This window comes from Agelaius tricolor, unplaced genomic scaffold (assembly GCF_023055355.1).
Source record: "Agelaius tricolor isolate 1412-34295 unplaced genomic scaffold, bAgeTri1.0.p SCAF_9, whole genome shotgun sequence".
NCBI lineage: Eukaryota > Metazoa > Chordata > Aves > Passeriformes > Icteridae > Agelaius > Agelaius tricolor.
Genome location: NW_027269269.1, coordinates 20908333 through 20934463, shown reverse-complemented (window position 1 = coordinate 20934463; position 26131 = coordinate 20908333). Strand labels below are relative to the sequence as shown.

At 39.5% G+C, this 26131-nt stretch overlaps 1 protein-coding gene across 1 annotated transcript; it reads left to right on the top strand.

The window, feature by feature from the left end:
* Nucleotides 1–1330: 1330 nt before the first annotated feature.
* Nucleotides 1331–22813, top strand: LOC139593175 (transient receptor potential cation channel subfamily V member 6-like). Its single transcript, XM_071433874.1, has 15 exons — nucleotides 1331–1461; nucleotides 10821–10918; nucleotides 11328–11450; nucleotides 12343–12483; nucleotides 13016–13114; nucleotides 13313–13488; nucleotides 14373–14519; nucleotides 16819–17031; nucleotides 17352–17438; nucleotides 18496–18572; nucleotides 18761–18926; nucleotides 19217–19283; nucleotides 19887–20155; nucleotides 20901–21007; nucleotides 22540–22813. Exons 1-15 carry the CDS (start codon nucleotides 1331–1333, stop codon nucleotides 22811–22813), a joined length of 2175 nt encoding a protein of 724 aa, XP_071289975.1.
* The last annotated feature ends 3318 nt before the right edge of the window (nucleotides 22814–26131 follow it).

Genomic DNA, 26131 nt, shown 5'->3' with positions numbered 1-26131 from the left:
CAGGTTTGCCTTAAAGCATTGCTTTTTTGTGTGGCAATTTCCGATTTTATAGGATAGGATACATCATGAATTTACGGAAGTTTGGATGTTAATCCTGGTTTTATAGTTCTAAGAAACCTCTAAATAAACCAGGAATTTCAAAGAGATTACTCAGTCCTTTTGCTATATACACTTCTCTCTCTTACCTTCTGATTCTGTCACAGTTGAGGCACCCTAAACACAATTCTTTTCCACTACCGCAGGAGTAGGAATGAAGTGATATTTCTGTTCATTCAAGGTGCAAAAACATTGGGACAAGTCTTTAGGGAAAGAAGATTAGAAACTAGAAGGTTTTTCCTTTCCTTTTCTCTTTATTTTTTTTTTTTTTACTCTTGCTTTTTTGTTTTCTCCCTCATAGCTTCCAGTTTCTTCACACAAAGAAGGATGTCTCATCACTTCATTTTCATATTTGGTCGACTGCTTTGCAAATACTCTCTGACCCTGAATATATTTTTCTGTGCCAAAATCAAGTTTTTGTTAAATAAATAAAAAAACAAAACAAAACAGGTTATGTTAAATGGAAATTCTCATCCCTTTCCTAAATAAGATTTTTCTGGAAGAAATAAGATGAAATAAGGAGAGTTTGTAGAACATTAAATGAAAATGAAATGTGTAAAGTTTACACATTAATCTACATAAACTCTTCTTCCAGCTTGTGGAGTGAGGTGATTTTGTTTTATGAGGAGAAGGTGGAGTCTGTAAGGATAATTTCTTTAATGGGATTTGCAGACAGCTGAAGTGGGAGGTGTGTCCTCTTCTCTGCCACCTTCCCAGAGCCCTGTGTCTTTTAGGGCACGTTCCCACATGTTCACTCACCTTAAAGGTGTTTTGCCTGACTTGCTCAGCTGTCTATTTCAAAATTGCTTACATGTTGCTTTCCAGAGGAATTCAGAGATACAAAAGGAGGATGATGGCTTCTAAAGCATAGATTTCAGAATCAAAATAGTAGAAGCCTAGGACCTTAATGCTGTATGAATTCTTCAGTTGCTGTACAGGGTCTTTTTGAGGGGTAGGCTGCTGGCGAGCTACTTCCAAATCAGACACACCTTTGGGTTGGGCTATTTTGGAAACTAAGTAATTGATGAGGCTCAAGGTATGGTCTGCTAGGAACAACTGATTTTATTGTGTGTTTTTACAAGTACTTTGATCAGCTGATGCAGCTGACTGACAGTCTCCTCTGTAAGTAACTGGGGGCGGAGTGGTGACCTGCTGTAAGCCTTTCCTGACTTTTTCCCTAAGTGGGGACTGCTGGCTTTCAGGCAGCCAGGCAAGAAAGGAAAGGGAACGTGATATGGGGGTCCCTTTATTTGGGGAGAGCAATCCCTTCTATTCCCGGATATGGAATGGACTAAGTCAGAAGCTGCAAGGCAAAAAATCCTGGGATAAACATCTGGATGAAATCTACTTACTCCAGCAGAAAAGGTACGGTGCACTTCAGCCTTCTTGTCTTCTCTTCCTTCTGCTGCTCTCCCTGTAGCTGATTCTCACTCTTCCCCCTTAGGCTTTTCTGCCAGTAGATAAACTTTAAACAACCCTGGAGCACTTTTCTCTATCAGATTTCTTCTTTCAAGGTGGAATGCTTCTGGAGTTCCAATCTTATCTGCTTTCACAGGTAGATTTACCAGGTTGCAATTGAATTACCCTGAGTGCAGGACATCAGTCACAAATTAATAATGTATTCTCTTGTCTTTCCTGCTTCATTGGTAAAACTCACAGGAAAATAATGAAGGTTTGTTTTTAATTGTTATTATTATTGTCATCATTATCATCAACATTATTATTATATTAGGAGTGTGTGTGATGCATAGGCTGCAGTCAGCTGAAATAGTGGTGCTTTTTTGTCAGGATTTTGCTTTCTGTCTCTCTAAAGGTTGCTCTTACTGTGGGATAGAGTAGGCTTAATGTTTTTAAACGTTTTGGGGGGTCAGTCAATTCCTGGGTCAGACTGTGGTTTCTCAGACCTCTGACCTTGGTGACAGCATGTACAGTGACTCCTCTTAGACCTTAGATTATCCAGAAGATTGGCTGTGTCTTCCCATGTGAGCACTGAAGGCTGTTTGTTACTGCTGTGCAGGGCTGCTCCCTCCACACACAGAAATGTGGGACTATTCATGGAAATACAGCTGGATCTGCTTTTCATTGTCATTTCTGCATGCACAAATGCTCAGTACTCAAATAACAAATTGCTTCCAGTTGCTTGTAAAATCTGTTTTTTCTTTCCATGCATAACTCTGAGCATCTGTGGGGACAAAATCTATCTATACATATGTATATGTACATAAATGTATAGAAATATGCAAAGAAGCAGATTAAGAGGGACAAAAGTACACCTTTAGGGAAAGAATTGTATTGTTATCTAGCTTCTGGCCAAGTAATAAAGCCTGTACCAGTTTACTTCAGGGCAGTGGGACTTAAATACACTTAAAATGTGAGGGACAATGGGAACAATAGTGTTTCTGTGGAATGCTAAATTGTTTACATTTTGATGTGTTCATGAAAAGCATCATAGGTTACTGAAAAATAAGTTCTCAGCAGATTATGTAAGATCCAAATGAATACAAAATAGAAGCTTAAATATATTAATATATCAAATTAATTATATTGACTACATACTAATAATTAATACTAATTAGCAATAAATTGGAATACATTATTTTTTATGATTATAAAATTATCTTCATATTTTTAAGTCAAAGAGATGTGGAAGGAGGCTCTGCTGATCTCCATCTAACCTCCAACTTGAAGCTGAACTCTTGCCAGCAACAGATCACATTGCTTAAGCTCTGTCTAGCTCAGTCTTGAAAGCTTCCCAGGTCAGAGATTCCACCATATCTTTAGGTACCTGTTGCAGTGCTGTAGTAACCTCCTAGTGAAAGAGTTTGTTTGTTTGTTTTTTCCCAAATATTCAACCTGATTTTGATGATCTTCCTGTGCTTGTTTACCATCTGCTGTTGCCAAGAGGGGTTTGGTCCTTTCCTTTTTGTTGCTCCCTTTCACAGGCTCCTGTCAGATTGCCACTTCTCTTTGCTTATTGGTCCTCATGAGTCATGTGCCACAGGCCCATGAGCATCTTGTGTTTTGATGGAGGAAAACATAAAAAATGTTGGTCATATAAACCCTTCTGCATAAACTTCTCTTAGATCACTGTAGCGCAATCCCACTGGCCCCGAAGTAAACTTTCTGTGTTTCTTTATAAAGCTCCCTGTAAAACACATGCAGTGAGCACAATATTCTCTGTAAAATCAGGGTTGCATGGGGACATGATTGTTCCCTTCCATTTTAGGTCTATATATTTCCCACAGCTTTTAACTAACACGGATTAGCCTCCTGCTATTTGGTCACAAATTACATGGTGCCAATATGTGAAAAATCTTTTGCTAAAGAGGGACAGGACCAGCTCTTCCTCCTATTATCCTACTCTTTCCTTTCTTGTCCCCAGGGATGCTCAGAGTCTGAGGAGAGAAAAAAAATGAATATTTTTCAGAGGACTGGTTTTATTGCTTTCACATTTTTAGTTATGTACAGATAGAAAAACACAGCAGGAAAAGCTTTGGTGACTGGTGTGTGGGAACTACTCTTGTGAAACCTCTGCTTTTGTGGAAAAACTGTTGTAAGCCAAAAGGGCTTTTGCTGTGTCCTGTCATTTTGTGGTATAGAACTGCAGTGTTGTGGCTTCAGCTTGAGTTCTTCTTAGTGAAAATGGTGTTGGAATAAATACAGTAATTAGCAGTGATTGAATTCTACTATTGTCTTATTGAAAGCCAGTGGTAAATATGTTACTGTTTAACTGGCATTCTCTGATCACACACAGAAAGTCTGCAAGAGAAGAACAAGGCTTTTTTTTCCTGTCTGAGGACTGGTGATAATACCTGAAAACTGATTGTTTTGGTAGTTGTCACCTTCCCTGGCAGTGATGTTCATTCTCTTTCTTGGTGTAAAACAGTCCTTTGAATCTTACTAGCAGTAGATCTCAGCATTATTCACAGAAAGGGGTTAATATTGCACTCTATAATATTTCCCCAGGGGAATCCAAGTTCAGAAAATGCAATACAGTCTCCTAACACTGAAGAGGATTTAGAGTTTATTTGGTCTTAATCTTCTGGTTTCTCTCTGTTGAAGACTATCCTTTTTAAACAGCCTGTAGCTCAATGTGGAGTCCCAGGGACAGTGGTCACATCTCATATGTCCTCTCTAGAATCATCTTTGGAAGCAAACTCTGGGATCTGCACAGCCTGAAGCATATGAGCATAATCCCTCAACATAATTGATAATGATGGAGAACAGAAAGATGAATGCTTATGAAAATTTGGGCCTGATAGAGGTGAAGAAGGATCACATGTCTGTCACAGTGTAATAGATCCTCTAGAAATTATTTTCAGTGCAAGAGTTTCCAAGGAAATGTGAACAAATTCCTTCTACAATGTGATTTTAGAAAATCCACCCTATGAGAATTGCACTGCTCATAAAAAATAAGCAATACATAAATTAGAACAAGTGAGTACATGGTAACAGTACTTGTAAATGTATAACAATAAGGTAGTATTTTTCCTCCTGCTATTGCCTGTATTCATAACTTTGATTGGTAAATAGCAAGTAAAGCACAATTTGCATAACGTGCAGAGAGCTATGGTCATTCCAAAGACGTCACAATAAAACCTTCGGTTTCCAAATTCTTTAGTGGCTCTTTAGTGTCCCAGAGCAAGGTGCTTTGCTTACCCTGGAAACAATGTGGCACAAATAAGGAAGCAGCTCAGCCTAATGCAGGTGAACTGCTTTGTTTAAGAGCTGTGCAGGGACACAGAGAGCCTTCAGCTTCTACACAAATCTTTCTCAAGCTGGTAGTGAATGAGATGTTCCCATCGTTTGGCTGTTCATTTGTCTAAACAACATTACTGAGTTTTAATCCCACAATTTAACGTAGGATTGTCCTGTCTTAAAATCCACAATGCCTGTCAGTACTAATTGGTTTGTTTGCTCCCAAAAGTGACAGCCAAATAAAGATGCCAGCTTTCAGTTCCAGCACTTCATTTATAGCTTGTTTCAACAACAGTGCTTCTGAGTAGTCAAGATGCAAAGAACAATTGGCTGCTGTGCATGAAATAAAATCAAAAGCATCAATAGCAGCATTTCTGGTCTTTTATTCTACTGATACACCTTCATCCTAACGAAGGTTTTGAGATTAAAATGGAAAACAATCTCCCTAATTTCACAAGTGTAAAGATCCTCCAGAAGTCGTGTTTCCCCAGCAATGTAGAGACATACACACACCCAATCTCAGCCTAAGATGCATCTCAGGCTTGTAGATTTAGGAAGTTATTTGATTTCCTAAACTTGACCATAGGTTTCCATATAAAGAAGAAAACATGAAATTTTTGCCCTGAACCAACCCCCCCACCCCCCTCTCCCCCCCCAAAAAAATTCAAAAGCTGTTAGAAAAAAAGTTTTTAGACACAGGGTGAGGAACACAACCTGGAATAAAACTGCAAGAAAATCCCTCTTGAGGAGGGCTGGAAGTTTTGATGCAAAATGAAGTTATACATCAGAGAAAAAATTTCTTTTATGACTGCTTCAGTGATAATAAATAACAACTAACAACTTCTGAACCATTAAAACAGTTCTAGCATGAGATTATTCTTACAATGCTCTCAGGTGCAGAATTAGAAAAAAACAATATGTTAATGCAAGCAGAATGCCCTGCTGGAAATGACTGATCAAGATTTCTATTGCTTTGTGTGGCAGATAGTTAAATATCTGACAGCATAAGAATTCCCTATCAGTTTCTTGTTTAGTAACATTGGCAATTATTAACCTATTTAATTTATTTCCTGAGAAGCTCTGTTTACTCTCAGCTGAAGGGGCTTTGACATACATGAGGAAGAGGTCCCAGGTGCTGAGTCTTGTTGCTGATGCTGAAGAAATTTGCTGACCCTGTTGATTGTCCAAGCCCCTGTTATCTGGCTCCTTTTCACTTGGGGCAATTATTCCCTAACTCCTTCTTTGGCATCTTGCTAGGTGATTGCTTTGATCCTCTTTCAGTTGGTTGGCTTCCTCTGAGCAGCCCTCTGCTCTCCTGAAGGCTTTCTCACTTTTACATGCACATGCTAGCAGAAGGAGGGGAGAACATGAATCTCCTCTGGCAATTTCATGATTCATTTTGGAGCATGGATATTCTGAGCACAACAGGGAAACACTGAATCTTAAGCTAATATAATATTCTGATAATGAATTTATAGCTTAGGTTAAAATAACCACTTGAGAACCCCAGGAACTGACTCTTTATGGGCATAAAGCTTGAAGCTGGAAGCAAATTAGAGCAAAGAATGGGGAAATTCCATATAGTAAATGATTGAAGTTGTAGAATCTGATAAGGGAAGAACAGAAAGAGATGCTTCATTGCATTTCTGGTGAGTTCAGTCGTGAAATAGAATCTTCAGATTGGTTGTTGTCCAGACAGATCACATACTTAACATATTTCCCTGTTCTGAAAGAATAATCATAGCAACCCAAATTCTTCTTTTTATAATGAAATTAAGACTTATTTACTCGTCTTTGCATTCTCTATCTCTCCATGAGTGAAATGAGCAGGCTGCACTCCAAAAGAAGTGCTTAAGAAGCTAAAAGGGTACATATTACCAGCAGAAAGTGCTTGTGAAATCTTTAACCTTGTTTAGAACTGTTTTACATGACTCCCTCAGTCAGAATCTGACCTACATTTTATCTTCTCTTTGTTTCACAATGGATTTTCGGGTGTTCCTGATTTTGCCCTCACCTATATTGGAAAAACAGCTCACGGCTTCCTGAGCACCTCATGGAATCACCTGTGAAGAAAACTGGCTGATAGTAAGGCATGGCCAAGGCTCACTAATGCATGACCAAGGCTCACTAATGCCTCCACACTGACACATTCCTTAGCTCAGCAAGAAGAACCCAGGAGCACATCCAGGAGGATACTCTTGTGGTTCTCCTTGCCCCTCGGAATTACTGGTTTGCTACTGAGCTGTGCTTAACCTAAACTGATCCTGTAAGGCAACATCCAGTCTGCCTAGTGTTACAAACTTCACTTAGCTGGGTAAATCAGGAGCTTAGTGTTCCATGATTCCATACCTGTTGAAAGGGATGAACAGCATTAGAAGAGGAGCTTAACTTAGATGTGCTGAATTATCGTCTCAGGGAGTCCGGATATGTCTGCTGAATGGTTTTCTGAAAGCCAGCCTCACTGTTCAGTGACATAATGGTGCTTTCTGGAAGCTAAGCATCTACTGTAGGAAGCTCTGTTAAGAGACTTAAGTTACAGATTTTGCCAGCTGCTGCTTTGACACTCAAAGGGCCCCAAGTAGTAAAATGCAAAACTCTTGTGCTGTGCTTGATCTGTCAGAAAGAAAGTTGGTTAAATATGCAGAAGTTAAATAATTGAAAATGTTTTGAAGGTTCTAAATTCAGGTGACTTCGTTTAATTTTTTATAGTAGCAAATTTGCTTCCCCTAGTTTTTGACATTTATATGCTCAGTACATTGCTGCAATGTATTAAAAATTAGTTGATAATTAGAATGGTATGTTTTAAATGAGGTTAAAATGTTTCCCCAATTATCAGACAGAAAATTAAATTAGAGTAAAAGCATATGCCAGGAACATGTAACTCACAAACCTTTGAGACTTCAGAAGCAGTGTGCCATGACATCTGCCAGCATTTCTGAGTTCCTCTTCTGATTTGCTCTTTGGCCTGAGATGTCTGGCATTTTAAGCCCAGTTGAAGGTTGCTGCAATAAGAAGAAATGTTTGACAATTTTGCCCTCAGTTTCCAAAAGCTGAGCATAATATTTTTTAGGTGCCTTCCTCATAGCAGTATCGTGATTTAATTCGTTGTTTACAAGAACTTTGGTAATTTTTGAGAGAAAGATATTGTGTTTGTGTCCTCCCATGTTGTCTCTTGCCCAATCCTTCCTTCTCTCTGAGGTCATTTGAGGGATAAAGGCTTACCCAGTAAAGTATCAACATATTAATTGTAGCATTGTTTATACTATTGAAACCCCACCTTGTCCCCACTTCCTGCCTCTGAAACTTGTCTTTTCCAGAACCACAGAGTCTTTCTTAGCCAAAATAGTGGCAGAGGTGGCAAGCTGACTTCACTAACACCGAATCTTAAGACTTTTGCTTAGAGTGCCTCTTCATTTAGTTCCTGTTTGTTTGGTCCTAGATGCAATCTCCTCATCAAATCATCTTGTCATTAGTTAGTAATGAAACTGACGCATGAGTAAGCTATAGAAGGAAGACTTCCCTAACTGGGAGTGTGAAGGACATATAAAAATATCTCAGAATGGCTCTCTGATTTGTTGAGGATGGTTCTTTTTATCCTGAATGTTTTTATTTCTCTCTGCATTTGAAGGGTTTTCTAGTTTAGTTTCTAGTGACTTAGACTATGGGGTGTTTTTGGTGACAGGAAGTGCTCATTTTGTGGAATGATAAACGTGATGTTCACTTATGCTTCGATTACTTGTAGCCCATGTCCCTTAATTTACACTTACTCAAATGATTTCTATTTATCTGTATAATTCTGATATTTTTTGTTTTGCTTTATCCCCCAAATTTTTTCAAGTATCTCCAGTGTCTTTCCACTATAAAGGAGAGCAGAGCTCTCACATTTCAAGTGGATTAAATCCAGAGATAATAGCATATAAATTTCTTTTAGATTCAATATCTTGTTGTTCATAAGATAATATAAAGCAAGAAATACATATTCCTGTGGGCCACATAATTCATGTTGCCTGCTTTCCTGTTGTTTTATTGTTAAACTGTCCTGTACTTAAGATGCCTGAGTTGCAAGACATTTTTTGCAATGGGCCATTCATATTCTCTGTGTCTCTGATGTGGGTTTTATTGTGGCTTATAACAGAGTTATATCCACAGGTAATGTATCCTCACATCAGTGTTACCACTTAATGCAAGGCATCTATTGCTTTATGTAGGATTTATCCCCAAAATCTTGTAACTAAATAATGCCAGAATACATGGAACATCACCAGGAGGAAGCATTTACTGTATCTGCAGGTGTATGGTTTGACTAATGTATTTGTCCCACGTGGGTTTTTGGGAGGAGTGCTTAAGACAATTATTGCCAGTTGCTAGATAGTAGTAAAGGGACTGGATACCAGATAGAGGCTGGTAGAAAAACAAGGGCTGGTTCATATCAGCTTGAATTTGTCATTTTCTACTGTAATCCTTAGACTTATTCCACATCACACATTGCAGCCTGACCTGGGCCACGCTAGATAATTAAGATCAAATTAAACATCTGTACTAGAAAACAGCAGGGGTGAGATAAAAGCACAAAATTTTAATTTGAACAGAGATCTAAAACTGACCTTGTCTTGTTGGGAGAGAGGATTCTCTTTCATACCGAAAACTCATGAGACATAATTTTTTTCTTTTGGTTTGAGAGGCTTTCTTCCCCTTTAATCTTTATCTCCTGAATATGGATACCTATAATTCTTTATTTGTATAAAATCAAGAAATCTAAAAGCCCACTTCAAACCATTTTTCGATTTATGATTTAAAAGACGAACCTGAAAATACTCAAGGATAACAGAAATATTTACCTCAATTTTGTAGATTTTGTTATTTTTTTAATTTTGTGTGGTCAGTTCATGATTTCAAACATTGGCAAACCTTGTTTGGATGCTGAGCAAACACTGCAGGTAGCTCTCTTCAGGTACTAACACAAATTGATAGGAACACCACCTGAGCCTTCTCTTTTCTAGACTAAACAGTCATAGTTCTCTCAGCTTTTCCTCATCTGAGAGATGTTCTGTTCCATTATAATTTTTTGCCTTTTGCTGAACTCTCTCCAGTAGCTCAATTTGTTTTTGTACTGAAGATCCTAAGACCTGGATACAGGGCTCTAGGTATGGCCTCACCAGAGCTGAGTAGAGGGGGAGGCTCACCTCCCTTGACCTGTTGTTTGCTTCCAAAGACCTTGCTGTAGTGAAGTTTGGTGGCTGTACTTGGAAATTCTTCATCAAGCCCAAAAGATACACTCAAATAACCCAGATCCTCATGGAAGACTCGAGGACATGCTTCAGCTATAAGTGAACCACTCTGTCTGGAACTTGTTTGAGTGCATGCTCTTTCCCAGGACATGAACATATTTCAGTTCTCAACAGTTTCCTCAGTTCTCTCAGCACTAGAGAAAAAAGTAGTATAGCTAAGCTGTCAAATTTTTCTCCATAACTTTGTATATGGAAGAACTGCATTTCAGAGCTCAGTCTCTTAATTATAGGAAGTGTTGCCAGGTTACAGATGGAATTCCTGTTTTCCCTTTTCTATCCACTATGGCAGCAATTCAGACAACAACCTTTTCTTAATTGATTGTGTTGTGTGAAGAAGCAACTGGCTTTTTCTGGCTCCTGAGATAACTCCTTGCAGAAGGGCTTCAATGACCCATCATTCACTATTTCTGTGCCTCAAAAAGTAGGATATAAAAACAATAAACATTTTGGTTTAGGCAGCTTTCCCTCTGCTGCCACCATATGGCTCAGCACCAGTAAACCAAGAGATGAATTTAGGTGTGTTTTTAGAATTGCATTGCTCTGCTTTTTCCTGTTTTGGTTTTTTTTTTTTTCCTCTTTTGCATTCAAAGAATACCTCAGATGGTAGATGTGCATTGCTGATTTTTCAGTGAAATTGTTCAGGATACAAACTGTCTCAGCAAAGGCCATGCTAGCTCTGGAGAGAGGCACTGTGTGTTTGACTTTGTTCCTTATCAGCCACTTTTTTCTTGACTCCAGGATCTGGGAATCCCCACTCCTCCAGGCTGCCAAAGAGAACAACCTTGCTGCCATTAGGAAACTTCTCACTGACGGAACATGTGATATCTATCAGAGAGGTAACTGGGATTACTTGAGAAAAATGGTTTTCTGTGGAAGGCTAGAACTTCCTACAGTGAGCAGCTTGTTAGTTTGCTAAAACATTTGCATCAGCAGTCTCAGATGACTTAACTCTATGTCAGCAGCTTTGCAACAAAGTGATTTTTCTGAATTGGTTGTGCTCATTTACTTCATGCCTGAGGTCGCCCGTCACTTACAGACACCTGAAGTTTCTGCTCAGTTTTCAGATTTTGTTGAAGTGAAGGACAGAGACTGTGCAGTTGTGTGGCTGTACCAGGCACTGCTCAAGGGAGGACATAGCCCTCCTGTAATACCACACATCAGTGAATCTATTTCTGCCTTTTTTTTTTCTGCTTTCTGTACAGTTGAACGTCTCGACGATTCTCATGCTTGTCCTACTGTTTCTAGGCGCGGTGGGAGAGACTGCCCTTCATGTAGCTGCCATGTATGATAACTTGGAGGCAGCAGTGGCTCTGATGGAAGCAGCTCCTGAGCTTATCAATGAGAGGATGACATCAGAACTTTATGAAGGTAATATCACTGGGAATAAGGATGGGCAGGATTCCTTGCAGGAGGGGAGAGGAAGTACTACTTGTACATTTGGGAAACTGGCTTATATGGTTCCTGGTTCAATATGTTGCTGACCTCTTACACAGCAAAACCAACATGGAAATGGCTTCTGACCTTTCTTGGAAGGTGGAATTATATTAAACATGAGTACACATGTGCAAACATGCAAAGGCCTTGACCAGGGAATTGCAATTGATTGGAAAGGGATTGCAAGGATATATACAGTTTGCTTTCTGACATACGTGTTTGTAAAAAAAGGGATATCTGCCTGACCTCCTCTGAAAGGAGAAAAAGTAGTTATTCGGTTGAGAAAATGAGAAATGTGGTCACTGCTTTTAAGGCTAGACTCTTACCCAGATTTTTAAAGAATGCTTCTGGTTGAGTACACAGAAATTCCAGTCTGAATCTCAAAAACAACAAAATAATAATAATGGGGTTTTTGACATTCTAAAGCCTAGTTTGAAGGATTAGAGGAAGTCTTCTGGAGTTTTGTCTTGACTTTATCTTCATTTCTTATGAAAGGAAGCATAGTCAATCTCACGACTTTCTGTTTGCTTCTCAGGAGAGAGTGACATGTCTTGATTTTTCCTAGAAAAAAAAAGTCTAGAGAATGCACCCTGTTGGGATTTTTTAGCACTTTTGAAGTCAGTTTTAATAAATTAATGAAAATATATAAGTAGAACGAAACCTCTGGAAAATCTCTAGCATAACACTTTGGGCACAACAGGGATAACTTCAAAGCCAATTCCTGTAGCTGCTGTCCATTTACCATGACTAACATGTGAACTTCAGGCTGCTGATCAGCCTGAAGTTGCTTTCTTGAAAGACATGGTTTTGTTTCTGTGTCTTGCAGGGCAGACAGCTCTCCACATTGCAGCAGCCAACCAGAACACCATGTTGGTGAAGGCTTTGCTTAAGAGAGGAGCCAATGCCAGCACAGCAAGGGCCACTGGGCACTTCTTCAGGCGCAGCTCCCAGAACCTTTTCTATTTTGGTACAGCCTTAACTTCTCCCCTTGCTGCTATAGGAGGGAACCAGCAGAGTGGTGAGGGGACATGGGGAGCCTTACTTTAGTCCCCATCTAAAGTGGATAAGCAGAGGCTCCTATCTCTGTGTCATCAGACATACACCTTTTAGCAGAGAGTAAGACTTCCTCTGAGTGTGTGAATGTTATGTGAATACAAACAATACACATTTTAGTAGATTGGCATGTATGCAAATAAATACATGTATTGTATAAAAATTGTAATTTAGTGTCTTCCTAGCAGCAAATTACATGTCAACCTTCTTATGGAGGTAAACCACTGAAAAGAACATTTCTTCCTTTTAGTGTTGTGTGGGACAGGTCGTCTTTAACCTTTCTGATTAAGATAAGAAGTGGGGCAGGAAATTTACAAGTTACCTAAAGTAACTCCTCCTTTCATATCCTACGGCTTCATAGCATGGATAGCTTTCCCTCAGCATGCTTCAACCTCTCCTACCTCCTGGATCCCTAATGCTGTTTCTCCCCATTCCTTTAATTTCAGGAGAACATGTTTTATCTTTTGCTGCCTGTGTGGGAAATGAGGAAATTGTGCAGCTGCTCATTGAAAATGGAGCTGACATTAAAGCTCAAGATTCTCTGGGTATGTGCTGTGGGGCTCAACAGAGTCGATCTGGACATTTTAATTCAGGCTGTCATCCATGCATGCAAATATTCTTCTCTCACTAGAAACAGCTGTGGGATGAGGGATATGAGGAAAATAAAAGCCATCAGTCCATTCTCAGTCTTTGCACAGGGCTGGGCCATTCCAGATGCTTCATCCAGTCTGCTTCCTTCATAGGTAACACTGTTCTTCACATCCTGGTTCTCCAACCTAATAAGACGTTTGCCTGCCACATGTACAGCCTGATACTTTCCTATGACAGAAACAAAGAGGGACCAGGGTCACTTGAACTGATTCCTAACAATGAGGGGCTTAGTCCATTCAAACTGGCTGGAGTTGAGGGCAACACTGTGGTGAGTTTGTGTGACGCTGGTACCTCTGTGCAAAAGAAATGAAGACCTTGAAATAACAATAACCCTTGAGAGCAAGGGTGTTTGTGCCTGTTCTTAGTGGGTAGGAGATATGTAACAAGATTTTTTTTCCAGAAGTCTTATGTAGGTCCCAAAAACCCTTATAAGAAATTTCTTTATCCTAATGAAAGAAATGAGTGCTTAAAGAATAGATATTTTTCCCCAATTTTTGGAGCATTTGAGTTAAACAGGTGTTAACAGAAAGTGTTAACATTTAACCCAAGTAATTTTTCAAAAGACTCTCAGAAATTATTGTCTTGTTTGTCTAGATTTCATTACTTTAAATGTGACACATGAGAAACCTCTTTGGATACCCACAGGCATTTATTCACAGAAAAAATCTTAGCATTTAATGCAAACCCTCATCCTTCCACTCACTAAGAAGTCAAAGTTGTTTAGTGTTACTTCTGTAGATTCACAAGAGACAGGATCATTTCCCTTGTCACACCACTTTTCTGATGTCTTGTAGAAGAGTATTAAAACATTTTTTTTCTAATCAACATGTAATTCCATCTGAAGTCTATTGTCAGGAACTATAACTGTGTCAAGTAACTTTAGTAGTTTGATTATAATATAGAGTAAAAATAACTCATCCTTTACGTCAAGCATGAACTAATAATCAAATGGGAATCAGAAAAATTTCTTCCACTTCTTAACCTGCTGTAATTGTTCCCAAGAGATATGAGAACCACAACAGCTACCAAGTTCAAGGAAAACATGTCATAATTGAGGGTTTTGAACAATTTTACTTGTTCTAATTGCAAATACACTATATACTGGAAAGCTTCTGATATCCTATATCCTTGCCTCCCTTCTTTTCTCCTCAGATGTTTCAATATCTAATGCAGAAGCGGAAGCAGAATCTCTGGTCCTTTGGCCCCTTGAGCACTGTGCTGTATGATATCACAGAGATTGACTCCTGGGCTGAAGATCAGTCCTTCCTTGAGCTCATAGTATCCACCAAGAAGAGAGAGGTACTGCACTGCGTGCATTCTGTGTGCAGACCATGGTGATCATAGAAGGGGAATAATGATGAGTTTGAGGGTTCAAGCTCACTGATACAATCCATAGAGCAAGGACTTAGTACCATGAGCTGCAGAGGACTCGTGAAGTATGGGGGTTTATTAATGGTCTGGCTACATCTGATGGTTTTACATACGGTTTCTTCTGAGGTGTGAAAATTGAAGGTTATTGAAAGAACTAGATATGAACAAACTACAGAAAAGGGTTTTCTCTCAGCAGGCTCAAAGATACACTAAGAACCTGTAGAGTACCTCTAGCAAGTATCTTCCTGTACCTGTGATACTGATTAACTCTCCGAATATCCCTGTGAGACAGGAGTACATTCAGAAATCCTAAAGTGGAGTGCATTTAAAAACCACTCGCTGTTATTATTCCCTTCATTTAATGACAGGTTATGACTCAAAACAAAGTGGGTGAATTATCTCTGCTGTAGGCTCAAAAGCTTGTAAAGGGATTAATAAGACAAAAATAGCTAAGTGTAATGGTGAGCTTTGATAGATCTCCCTAGGACTTTCAAGGTACACAACCCCATCAGTTGCAATGACCTTAAATAATCCTAACAGGACAGGAAATGAATCAGAAGACACTTCAATTAGCACAGTTCTGCCCATCCTGTGTTATTTCCACCTATCAAAATTTTAGTCAAACCTTTCTAACTGAAGTTTGTGCTTCTGGAGAGCTTTGCTATGGAGCTGCTATGTCTATGGAGCTCCCATTTGCTTTTATGTGAAATCCTAAATTTCTGTGAGTGGGGATACATATAGAAATCCAGGGAAAAGCAGTCCATGTCAAAAAATATAACAGGCTAAGAAGTTGTCTGCTTTAGAAGACTAAACCATAATTCTAAAAAGAAAGCAGAATATTGGGCCTCTCTTATCCCAAAGCATTCATATAGTGCATGCAGATCCAAGAATCCTAATTTCAGAGGATAAGATGTCCCCAAATATCAAGAGATATAATGATTTATTTTCCAGAATGTTCTTCCTTATATGCAGTTGCAATTTTTGATGCATAGCTAGTAATTCTTTTTTGCAATTTATATGTTTAGCCCAAAATGTTTGCTGTCTCTCTAGAAGAATGCCCTGAGTGACCCCCACCCCATCTTCCCCTCCCAGTTCAGTATTGGACTAGAGAAGCACCTTTAGCCCCCAGACAGAAGCAGGTTCCTCTTGTATTAAGGGGAATGCATACATACATAGGTACTAAGATATATTTTCTGATCCTGAAGTACTTGAAAAGTAAAAAAATAGATAGGAACTAAGCTATGGGAAGATTATAGTAAGCTTCAAACTTGTATTATTCCTTTGAAAATGAAATTTACTCTCCTATGCAAAGAATTCTGGAATACTGACTTCTGCAGAAACCAGAATACCCAGAGGTGGAGTCTCTCTCAAGCAGTTTTGATCCTTTATGATGTTTCATAGACCATTCAAGAGTTTTGCTGGAGTCTTGTCCATTTATGGAAACATTCCCTGCACTTTGTGCACTCAGCAATTTTTGGCTGACTTAGAGGAAACAGGGCATTGTAGGAAGAGAAGAAAAACATCCAGAGTGCATTAAGTAGTTTTTCTTTAAAGTAATCCAGTCACAACAATTTGACTCACATTTTCTTCTCACTTACTGCAGTGGTCCCTAACAGAACAACAGAAAGTAAGCCTAGAAATATTTAATAAAGTGTGTGGTGTGTGGTTCAAATTCATAGGTTGTAACGTACACCTGTCTCTCCTACTTGTGCTCTGTCAGTCCTCTAGTGTAAGCTGAAGGCTTGATATAGGCAACTCAATTAATTATCATCCAGATAATAAGGCAGAAACTTAAAAGGCAGTATTTTTACATAAGCCATAGAGCATCAGACAAGTACAAATATCTTTTAGGAAAATGTTTCAGTTTTCTTATTTTAAAGTGATACAGAAACTTGTGTTGTTGTACTAACAGGAGTATTCTGTCATCCTCAGTTCTATGTTCCTACACAGAGGACAAATTTATTCCATTATCTAATATGCTTTTCCACTGGTACTCAACAGCTGTTCTCTGCAGGATATATTTCTTTTTTTCAAAGCTCTTCATTGTCAGATTGGGAAAATCCAATGCCCGCTAGATCATTCCACTTTTGCAAAGTAAATTCAGTTTCATAATGCTTAATAGGGCAGATGAGAATAGTTTGTTAACACTCTCTCAGGAAGACTTGCAAATGCTGTTTATGAGACAACGCACTTTTGGCAATTAATTCCTTCTTTCTCTCTTCCTCAGGCACGCCAGATCTTGGACCTAACACCTGTGAAGGAGCTGGTGAGCCTGAAGTGGAACATGTATGGTCGTCCCTATTTCTGTTTCCTGGCCTTGTTCTACATCCTCTACATGGTCTGCTTCACCATGTGCTGCGTCTACCGGCCCCTCAAACCCCGCACGGGCAACAGAACCAGCAGCAGGGACAACACAATCTATGTCCAGAAAATGCTCCAGGTACTGTGGCTGTAGGAGTCAGAGCCCCCATTGGGCAATTCCCATCTAACCTACTTAACTGGAAAGGCCAATCCTTGCCCAGTCCTCAGCTATTGCAGCTGTCCTCCTCCCTTTTCTCAGCCAGCTGACCTTTGTCAGGGAGGAATAGGAGGTGTGCTCTGTGCTCCATTGCTGTGGCTGGGCTGGTTCCTCTGGCATTGCCAGGTCTACTCATGTTTATTATAAGTGACAACAGGTTTTCTCCTCCCCCATCCTCTTTTAAAATTTACTTTCACTTTATTTAAAATTTAATTTTGATTTTCATTAACTTTATTCTTCAGGAATCATATGTGGCATATGAGGATGAGCTGAGGCTGGTGGGGGAGCTGATCACAGTCATTGGAGCTGTAGTAATTTTGGTCCTTGAGGTAAGAGAAACAGCTGTACAGTTTCAGGTTTCATCAAGGCAGATTTTACTTACTAGACAAACATGGATTTGTGCTCACTGCTTGGTAGGGCTTATTTGCTTGAGTGCTTCAGCATAGGTCTATGGCAATAGGCATTGCCAACAGTATCTATTAGATGAGACAGAGACTGTGGCAATGTCCTAGTAAGGCTCCAGGTGCGGAAGAAGCAATTAGAAGGATTGGTTACACTCTCAAATACTGTCTGCAGGGTAATCCACAGTTCCTGTTAGCACCATCCATGGTCCAGCTGACTCCCAGATGTTGCTTCACCCAGCGCCCATAAATATTCCTGTGTTTAGGGCTCCTGGGTAAAGTGATTTCTCTGCATAAACAGAAAAGTATGTATTTAATTGGAGGTCAGTTACTCTACAGACTTGTAACAGGAGCCTTTCTCAACTACCCCCCACTTGATTTTATTGTAATAGGAAATAGAAGATTGAAACTTTTTTGAGAAAACTCAAAAAATGATGACAGGAAGAACTGAAAATAAAACAGGTCTTGTAAGCAGCTTTCTGCCTATATAGGGTGCATCAGGCACAGTGTAACACCTGGCCAAAGGAGGTGATTGCCCCCTCTCTGCTCTGCAATGCTGTGACCTCAGCTTGAGTGCAGTGTATAGTTTAGATTCTATGGTAATTCTATGGTATGTTCCAGAAGGACAAGTCCTTCTTCCTGTGCTTAGTCAGGACTCTGGGGCTAAATCTGCAACCAACACAGTGTGAATTATAACAAAATCCTTTGATTTCCCAAGAAGGTCTTTTTTGTCTTTATTACTGAGGCATCTCTCTGTGACAAGTCTCTTAATCTGCCCAAGCATTCTCAGATTTTTCAGCAGTCTCGGTCTCATCCCAAGTGCCCACCTGGCTCAACCACGCTAATTTTAAAGTAGCATAGAAATTGATCCATCAAAGGAGATGGGGCTGACCCTAAGAACTTGTGAATATTGGTGGTTGCTATGATATTTAGTAGTGTTGTGGAAACTGTCTGAGTCCTTAAGTTTACAGGATGTCTCTCTTAGATTCCAGATATCCTTAGAGTTGGAGCAGCGAAATACTTTGGACAAACAATCCTAGGAGGGCCTTTTCACATAATTGTGTAAGTATAGAACATAATAAGTTTAATAAATATATTGTCTATCATTTTCTCCATTGCTCTCTTTTGCCATATGAGTCACTTTCTCCAGTTTTTTTTTAGAGTATTCTTTTTCTGGATTTATTTCTCTTAATGGCTCGGCTAATATTTCCTTTACTGAACTTCTTTTTGCTGTCTCTTCTTCCTTGCAGCATCACCTATGCTTGCATGATCCTGGTGACCATGGTGATGCGCCTCACCAGCACAACTGGGGAGGTGGTGCCCATGTCCTTCGCCCTGGTGCTGGGGTGGTGCAACGTCATGTACTTCGCTCGGGGCTTCCAGATGCTCGGACCTTTCGCCATCATGATCCAGAAGGTGTGAGACACAAACAAATATGGGCTATCCTGGCACCTCTTTGCAGATAGGGAGAACTGCAAGAATACTTTTTTGCCCCCTCAGGACTATTTGCTTAATTTTGCATTCATGCCAAATGGACAGGTTCTTGTCTGCACAGAGCGTTTTAGAACTTTCACATTCTCTCTTTAGTGCAAAGGTTTCCTTTAGTCTGCTCATGGTCTTATAATCTGGAAAAATGTTTACATGGGGTGGCACTGTGCCTTGGTGGAACAGTTGGCCCTTATGGTGGCTCTGTCTTTGCTCTACAGATGATATTTGGAGATCTCATGCGCTTTTGCTGGCTCATGGCTGTGGTGATATTAGGCTTTGCATCAGGTGAGTCTACAAAGAGAAAATAATCATATGCTACCCCTGCCAACTGCTTTGGTATGAATTAAGAATGTGGGTTTTGATTAAATATCTGATTGACTTCTGAATAGCTGGGCATTCTCTGAGCATGGTCATTTTCCCACTACTGACTTCTGTTCTCAAACCATGAGTTTTGTTTTCACTTCTTGCTCTTTCCAGGGTCATAGAAACTAGGATAATTCAGATAATTCCATATATTTTTAAGTCAAGATTTAAGAACTTTTTATTATTTATTATATTTTTATGTATTTATAAAAATATATATTTATATTTAACATTTATTATATTTTCTCTGGAAAAATTGATTAACACACATAGCTTTATTATATTCTCGAGGATGAAAAAAATACTACTTTGAGAAATAAATAAATAATCAAAGTAATTTTGGGTCATTTTATCATTGAGACCAGTGATTCTAATCAGTGATTTGTCCTTACATAGAAACACATGCAGGTCCTGCCCAGACCATTTTTTTGGTCAGAATCTCTTATAGGATTCTGTTATTCCTTCTGGAATGTGATTCCTGTTGTTAAACTCTCTCTTTTTTTATCCTGATTTCTCCTCTTCCAGCTTTTTACATCATCTTCCAGACAGAGAACCCTGAAAACCTTGGGCAGTTCTACAACTACCCCATGTCCTTGTTCACCACTTTTGAGCTCTTCCTTACTATCATTGATGGCCCTGCAAACTACGATGTGGACCTGCCCTTTATGTACAGCGTGGTGTACTTTGCTTTTGCCATCATTGCCACCCTCCTGATGCTCAACTTGTTAATTGCCATGATGGGTGACACCCACTGGAGAGTGGCCCACGAGCAGGATGAGCTCTGGAGAGCCCAGGTAATCTAGTTAAGGTGGGCATTCCTACCTTATTTCAAATAGCAGCTAAAAGCTCATCAAGCCTTTCTTGTTCAGGCTCCCTAGAAGTTTGTTCCCTGTGGGGAATCTCATGTTAAATAGAATTGAAGTTGCATCTTTTTTTTTTTTTTGCAAATCGCATTGCTGTGTAACTGAGAGTTAAATTATAATTATAGGGGTTGAATGAAGGGGGATAGAACACTAGGTAATGATTACAGGAAGGCCAGAAATGTCTTTCGATCCACTAAAAGAAGTTGGCCTGACTGTCTTGGTCAAAAGGCAAAGAAATTAAGCCAGTTCTATAGCTAATCAACAGGAAATCCTTTTCCTCTGCTTTTCTGTGAGAAAGAAGTCAGACAAATGGTAAAATGTAGTCATGTGGCCACAGTGCAAGTTCTGATGACAATTAAAATGGGTATAGATACCCATTTTAACTCTTCTCTAGCTTGCAATTAATTATCCTCATCATTTCCATGAGGTATAAAAGAAAGGAAATGGAACAGAGTTTTAAGACCACCATTACTTCTTCAAAACATGTCACAATTAGACCTAAATTAGTTACTGCCTTATTTGAAATGGAGTATAGACTCTATAATTGTTTTTTCCCTTAAGGAGCTGTAATGAAGTACAGTATGGGTCAGTGCTGATGAAACGAATATTTTTGAAAGAGAGTCTGATTTTTTTTTTTCTAATTCATCTGAGCATTTTCCTTTTTCTCGTTCCAAAGGTTGTTGCTACTACTGTGATGTTGGAGCGGAAGCTGCCGCGCTGCCTCTGGCCCCGCTCGGGAATCTGTGGGCGGGAGTTCGGGCTGGGGGACCGATGGTATCTCAGGTGAGTTCCCTTGGAGTGTCTGCATGTCAGGATCCAGCGAGAAGAACCCAACGTGTGGATGTAAATAAGGAGCCTTTCCAGTTGGCTGGGGAGTGTTTGAAGTGCTGTCCTTACAGAACAGAGACCCCAGTCTGTTTTCTGTCTGTGACTGATAGATAGACAAGCACTGTCCCCCTCAGAAAACTCTGCTGTGCATTTCCTTGTGAAATCAGCTGATGCCTTCTCATCCAGTAGTCACATTGGACAGAAAACTGCATTCATTATAAGACCTGAATTTTTCTTTCAAACTTCTTGTAATGACTATCACTGAACTTCACTGCTGGGCTTGGTTGGCCGTCCCTGTCCCTTAGATACATGAAATGGCAGAGGCAGAATCAATCTATCAGGCATTCAACAGCATGGAGCTGCCTTGTGAATGACTCAAAATCAGAACAGGAATAATTAAAATTAAAATTTCTTTCTCAAGTGAACCTAGTAAATACGTTATATTTTGCAATGACTGTGTCAGGTGGCAAAGGCACAGGTCCAGGATTTCAGTTTAGGCACTGAACTAAAAAACTGTCAGTAGTCTGGATAACACTAAATTTCTCATTATTTCTGATTTTATTCAATATTTTTGCTGAGTGAGAAAAGAAATAACTTTTAAGCATTTTCCTTTTCTAACTGTGCCATCTTTTGCTGATAAAGCCAGAAGGGGGAGTGGTGGCTGTATGAATCATAGACTCATAGACTCATAGAATATCCTGAGTTGGAAGGGACCCACAAGGATCATCAAATTCCAACTCCTGGCCCTGCACAGGACTTCGAAAACTGTAGGTTTTGCAGACATATTGAGCCTTGTGGATTTTCTTATTTACTGGGCAGAAAAAGCAGACCTAAAGTGGTGCCAATATGCAACACTTTCAGTCCAAGGCATGAAATATAGAAATATATTGCAAGAGCAACGTCCCAAAAAGTCACTGGGAATAATTGGCAATGCCAATTATTCTCTGGATGCTGTGAGGAAAGAGTGCTGTGATTTAGTTCTGTCAAATCACATGGGTGTTCCTTATATATGTGTGGGATAGTAATTCAGAAGACAATCTGTAAGTAATGTAGAGGTTTGGTGGAAGTGGAGCAGTTAAATAAAAGTTCAGCAAGAGATGAGTGACATCCTGAGGCTAGCAGCCATAGAGTATCAGAGGAGGAAAGACAAGAACAGAGAAAATAAATTAATATGTGCATATATATGAATATATGCATATATCAAGGTCTTCCAATTGCTTACAGCCGGCAAAATGGAAAGGGCAAATCACTATGGATTTGTTAAAGGACAAGAAACCATGGGCAGACAAAGGTACTGAAGTCAATGATGAGGACAAAGGTCTTGGAGATAACTGTACTAGCAGCCTCTAGCGTCCTGCCTATAATCAGTTTCCTGTGCAGATTTTTCTGGAATATCTGTGTCAGTAGCCTTGTTTTTTGGAGGGGTTTTGTTGATGAACTATCACTGTTCTGCTTCATTCAGTTTATATTTTCTAATCCTCTTCCAGAATTGAAGACAGGGTTGATCCCAACAAGCACAAGATGATGCGGTACACAGAGGCATTTAAGGTTCAGGATAGGGATAACTATGACAAAGGTTCAGAAAAGCTGGAAACCAACGGGGACACCTTGTGCAAGAAGGAAATGTCTGCTCTGTCACTGTCACGGAGCACATCCAGAACTAGTTCTCACCGTGGCTGGGAGATCCTGAGGCGCAACACCTTCCGCCAGCTCTGTGGAGAGGTTGGTCCTGCTGTGGATGAGGAGGTCTATGATGTCTAAGAAGCCTCTATTTTCACTCCACTATATGTGAAGTGGCCCTTTGCCATGACAGTTGTCTTCTACAGCTGTTCATGCACTCCCCATCATGCCACACACATTCATCAGCCTTGGAGAACTCTGCTGGTGAAGATTTTGTGAGCAGTTCATGACATCTGTGCCATGACAAAAGAATGCAATTTTTTCTCTCCTACTTAAAAGCGTCTTTGCAATTGCACTGATATTTGCACCGAGCTGGTGGGCTTGTTGAGCTGTGTTATGCAAATGATCAAAAGAAGCCTGCAATGGGATTTCATCCATTTACAATGAAGTGATCACAGTAAGCCCTCTTCCAGACTGTTACATAGAGTAAAATCTTCCCCTCCAAGTTTCACAAAATTGCAACGCTCTCATAGCAAACAATGACTGAAGTTCTGATTTATGATTTTATACAGAACAGAAAAAAAACCCCAAACTCCCCCAAACCTCACAAATCCTGTAACTGATCTCAGGAATGAAGGTAGTTGTTGACACTGTGATGTTTGAAAAGGACTGTAACTACTCAGCTGGCATTCAGGGCCTGACAGATTTTGCCCTCTGAACAAAGGCAGTCTCCATTAACTGCAATTTCAACATTTCTGGCTTAGCAAGACTGTTTTGGTTTGGTTTGCTTGTTTGGATTTTTTATTGGTGATGGATGTTTTTGTTTGTTTTAATTTTTTGTCACATGAATGCACTTTAAGCTTTTGAAAAGATGTGATTGCTATTCCTGGGAGGATTCTAAAGTGGGAACTTCTTTTCCAATTGAGAGGGTCTATGACCTGGATAGGTGACTTTCAGCAGTGTGAAATTTCAGCAGAGATATTTGTCTCCCAAGTAAGCTAAAGCTGGTCTTTTGTTTTTTGTGGAAGAATAGGTTTCTGAACCAGAGTTCCCTGACTTATAACTGAGCCATCAAGATTGAGTAGTGAGCTCCTGTTTAACACAGAAAGAAATGGTGAGGAAATGTTGAATAGATGAATAAGAGCTATTGCAGAGACAGTTCAGAAACTGGTGCTTGCTCTGTCTCTCTCTGAAAGTCTAAAACCATCCAACGAACAACTTAAAGTCTAAAACTGTCCAATGAACAACTGATTTGAACAGTGAACCAGTTGGATGAATGTCTAAAACTGTCCAATGAACAATTATCAACAGTTCCCTTCCAGGCATGTGCCAGTCTATCAGTTTATCATCTGCCTCAGGCCACTTTAAGAAAAAATGAAGAAATGTTCAGAGAAATGGACAGTCATTTCAGGTTTTTTTTTTTGTATTCTCAGGAATGTGGAGTTTCATTCCAGTAGCAGAAGTTAAGCAGAAAGCAATCCACGGTCTTAACATTTCCTTCCAACGGTACTAGTAACAGCAACTTTTTTGTTTAAGAAATTAAAATTATTATCTAGCACTAGACTTTGAGCCAAATCACCCTGTGATAAACAAAGCAGACAAAAAACTGAATCCAGTGGATTTCTGATTGTATTGAAGTATCACTGCAAACCTCTCCTACACCTTCTCACTTGCAGGTGCTGTAATGAGTATCATGATCTTTGCAATCGTGTGTATTTATTTAAATGCCCACTTTCTGTTACTTGAATTCTTTTTTCTTTTTGTCCTCTAATGGAAGACAAACAGAAGGATGTCACTCTGGAATTCCACTGGTGCTTGTATGCTTTTGAGTTGACTGATGTTATTGAATTGAAGGTGTTGCCTGGTCTCAGTCACTGAAGTGCTGTCAGTCCTTCCCAAAACCTTTGGCCTTTTCACTGGTGATCTATGGAAATGGGAGCAATGTGGTACATTAACCAGAACTGTGAAATGTTGCTCTGATTGTAGATTAATTTTATTTCATAGTGAATAGGCAATAGCCAGAAGGGGAGAACTAAGGATTTTCAGGTCATAGCTATCCCTGGCCCCAAATACAGTAGAAATTTTACTAGTTTGAAAATCACTGAAATACAGTTACGATGAAACCACATACTGTCATTTCTACAAAAGAACTCCCCCTTGTGACAAAATAATGATAATGATGATGATAATAATAATAATAATAATAATAATAATGGTAGTTTGAAGTACCAGATGTGAAAGCCCTGGTTCTGATTTTACATTCTTCTTCATTGCTATAAATATTGAGTGATTTGATCTTAGATATTAAAACAACACTTTGACATGGCAGGAGGCAGAACCTAACTCAGTTACCAGTGGTAAGCCATTTTTTAATTTTGGTATCTGCTCTCCAAGTGCCTTCTTTCATAAAATTGCACCCTGCGATCCTTAGCTTTCAAACTTCCTGCATAGAACCTCTGCAAACAGCAGCATCAGAACTGTGTGATTGATTTTCTGACTTTGGAATTGCCTAATGTAAATAGGATAGACAATCATAGAACCATAGAAGGAAGGAACCTTTGAAGGTCATGTAGCCCAGAAACTGAGCAGGCACATCTTCAACTGGATCAGGTTGCTCAAAGTTCTGTCCAACCAGACTTTGAATGCTTCCAGAGATGGTGCATCCATCACTTCTCTGGAAAACCCATTCCAGTATTTCACCACCTTCACTGTAAAAACATTTCTTACTGGTTCCTATTGGAATTTGACTTCCAGTTTCCTCAAATGACTTACATATTTTTAAAAAACCAAAACCCTGGAGAAAGACCCCCTTGTGCAAAAGGGGGCAGAATATTTTACCAATAGTAAATTGATTCCCCAGTCTTTTGTTGATGATCAATGATGCAGACCATTTTTAGAATGATTTTATTTATCTGTAGGATAAATGGCTACAGAAGAAAAATAGAGGTGTGGAAAATTGGCAAATGTAATGGGCACACCAGTTGTTTGGAATATTAAATTTTATACGTAAATGTGGACTACCTACCCTCTTGCATTTGGACATAGATACATGAATGCACCCGTGTGAATATCAGGTGATGAAGTAATAGGAGGCACTGGAATAACCTTTGAGCTGTTTCAATGCAGTCTGGGTCTGACTCAGCAACAGCAGTGACTGCAGTCACACAGAGGCAAAGCACTTTCACTGTAATATTCTGCATGAATGTGCTGCTTCAAGATTTGCTTCAAGTTTTGTGCTTTTTGGTGTAGTTACTATCCTAAAATTCTGAAACAGTATTGCTGCTCCTTGCTGTTGCAAGGTGTCTTTCCTCTTCCTCCTAACAATATTGCAATGATTTCAAAGCAGACATTCCTCCCCTCTCTGAAAGTGCTAACCTCAAACTGTCTTCTATGTTACTGAAGTTTATGATAATGTGATGAATGAATGTTTTGATCCACTTGCTTGTAGTTAAATGATAT

Bases quoted from the DNA above. Each gene is read 5' to 3' on its own strand.
- LOC139593175 (XM_071433874.1), top strand. From the start codon at position 1,331: ATGGGGGTCCCTTTATTTGGGGAGAGCAATCCCTTCTATTCCCGGATA. The intron at 12,484-13,015 runs GTACAGCCTTAA...CTTTAATTTCAG, and splicing joins CCAGAACCTTTTCTATTTTG to GAGAACATGTTTTATCTTTT. The intron at 20,156-20,900 runs GTAATCTAGTTA...CTCGTTCCAAAG, and splicing joins ATGAGCTCTGGAGAGCCCAG to GTTGTTGCTACTACTGTGAT.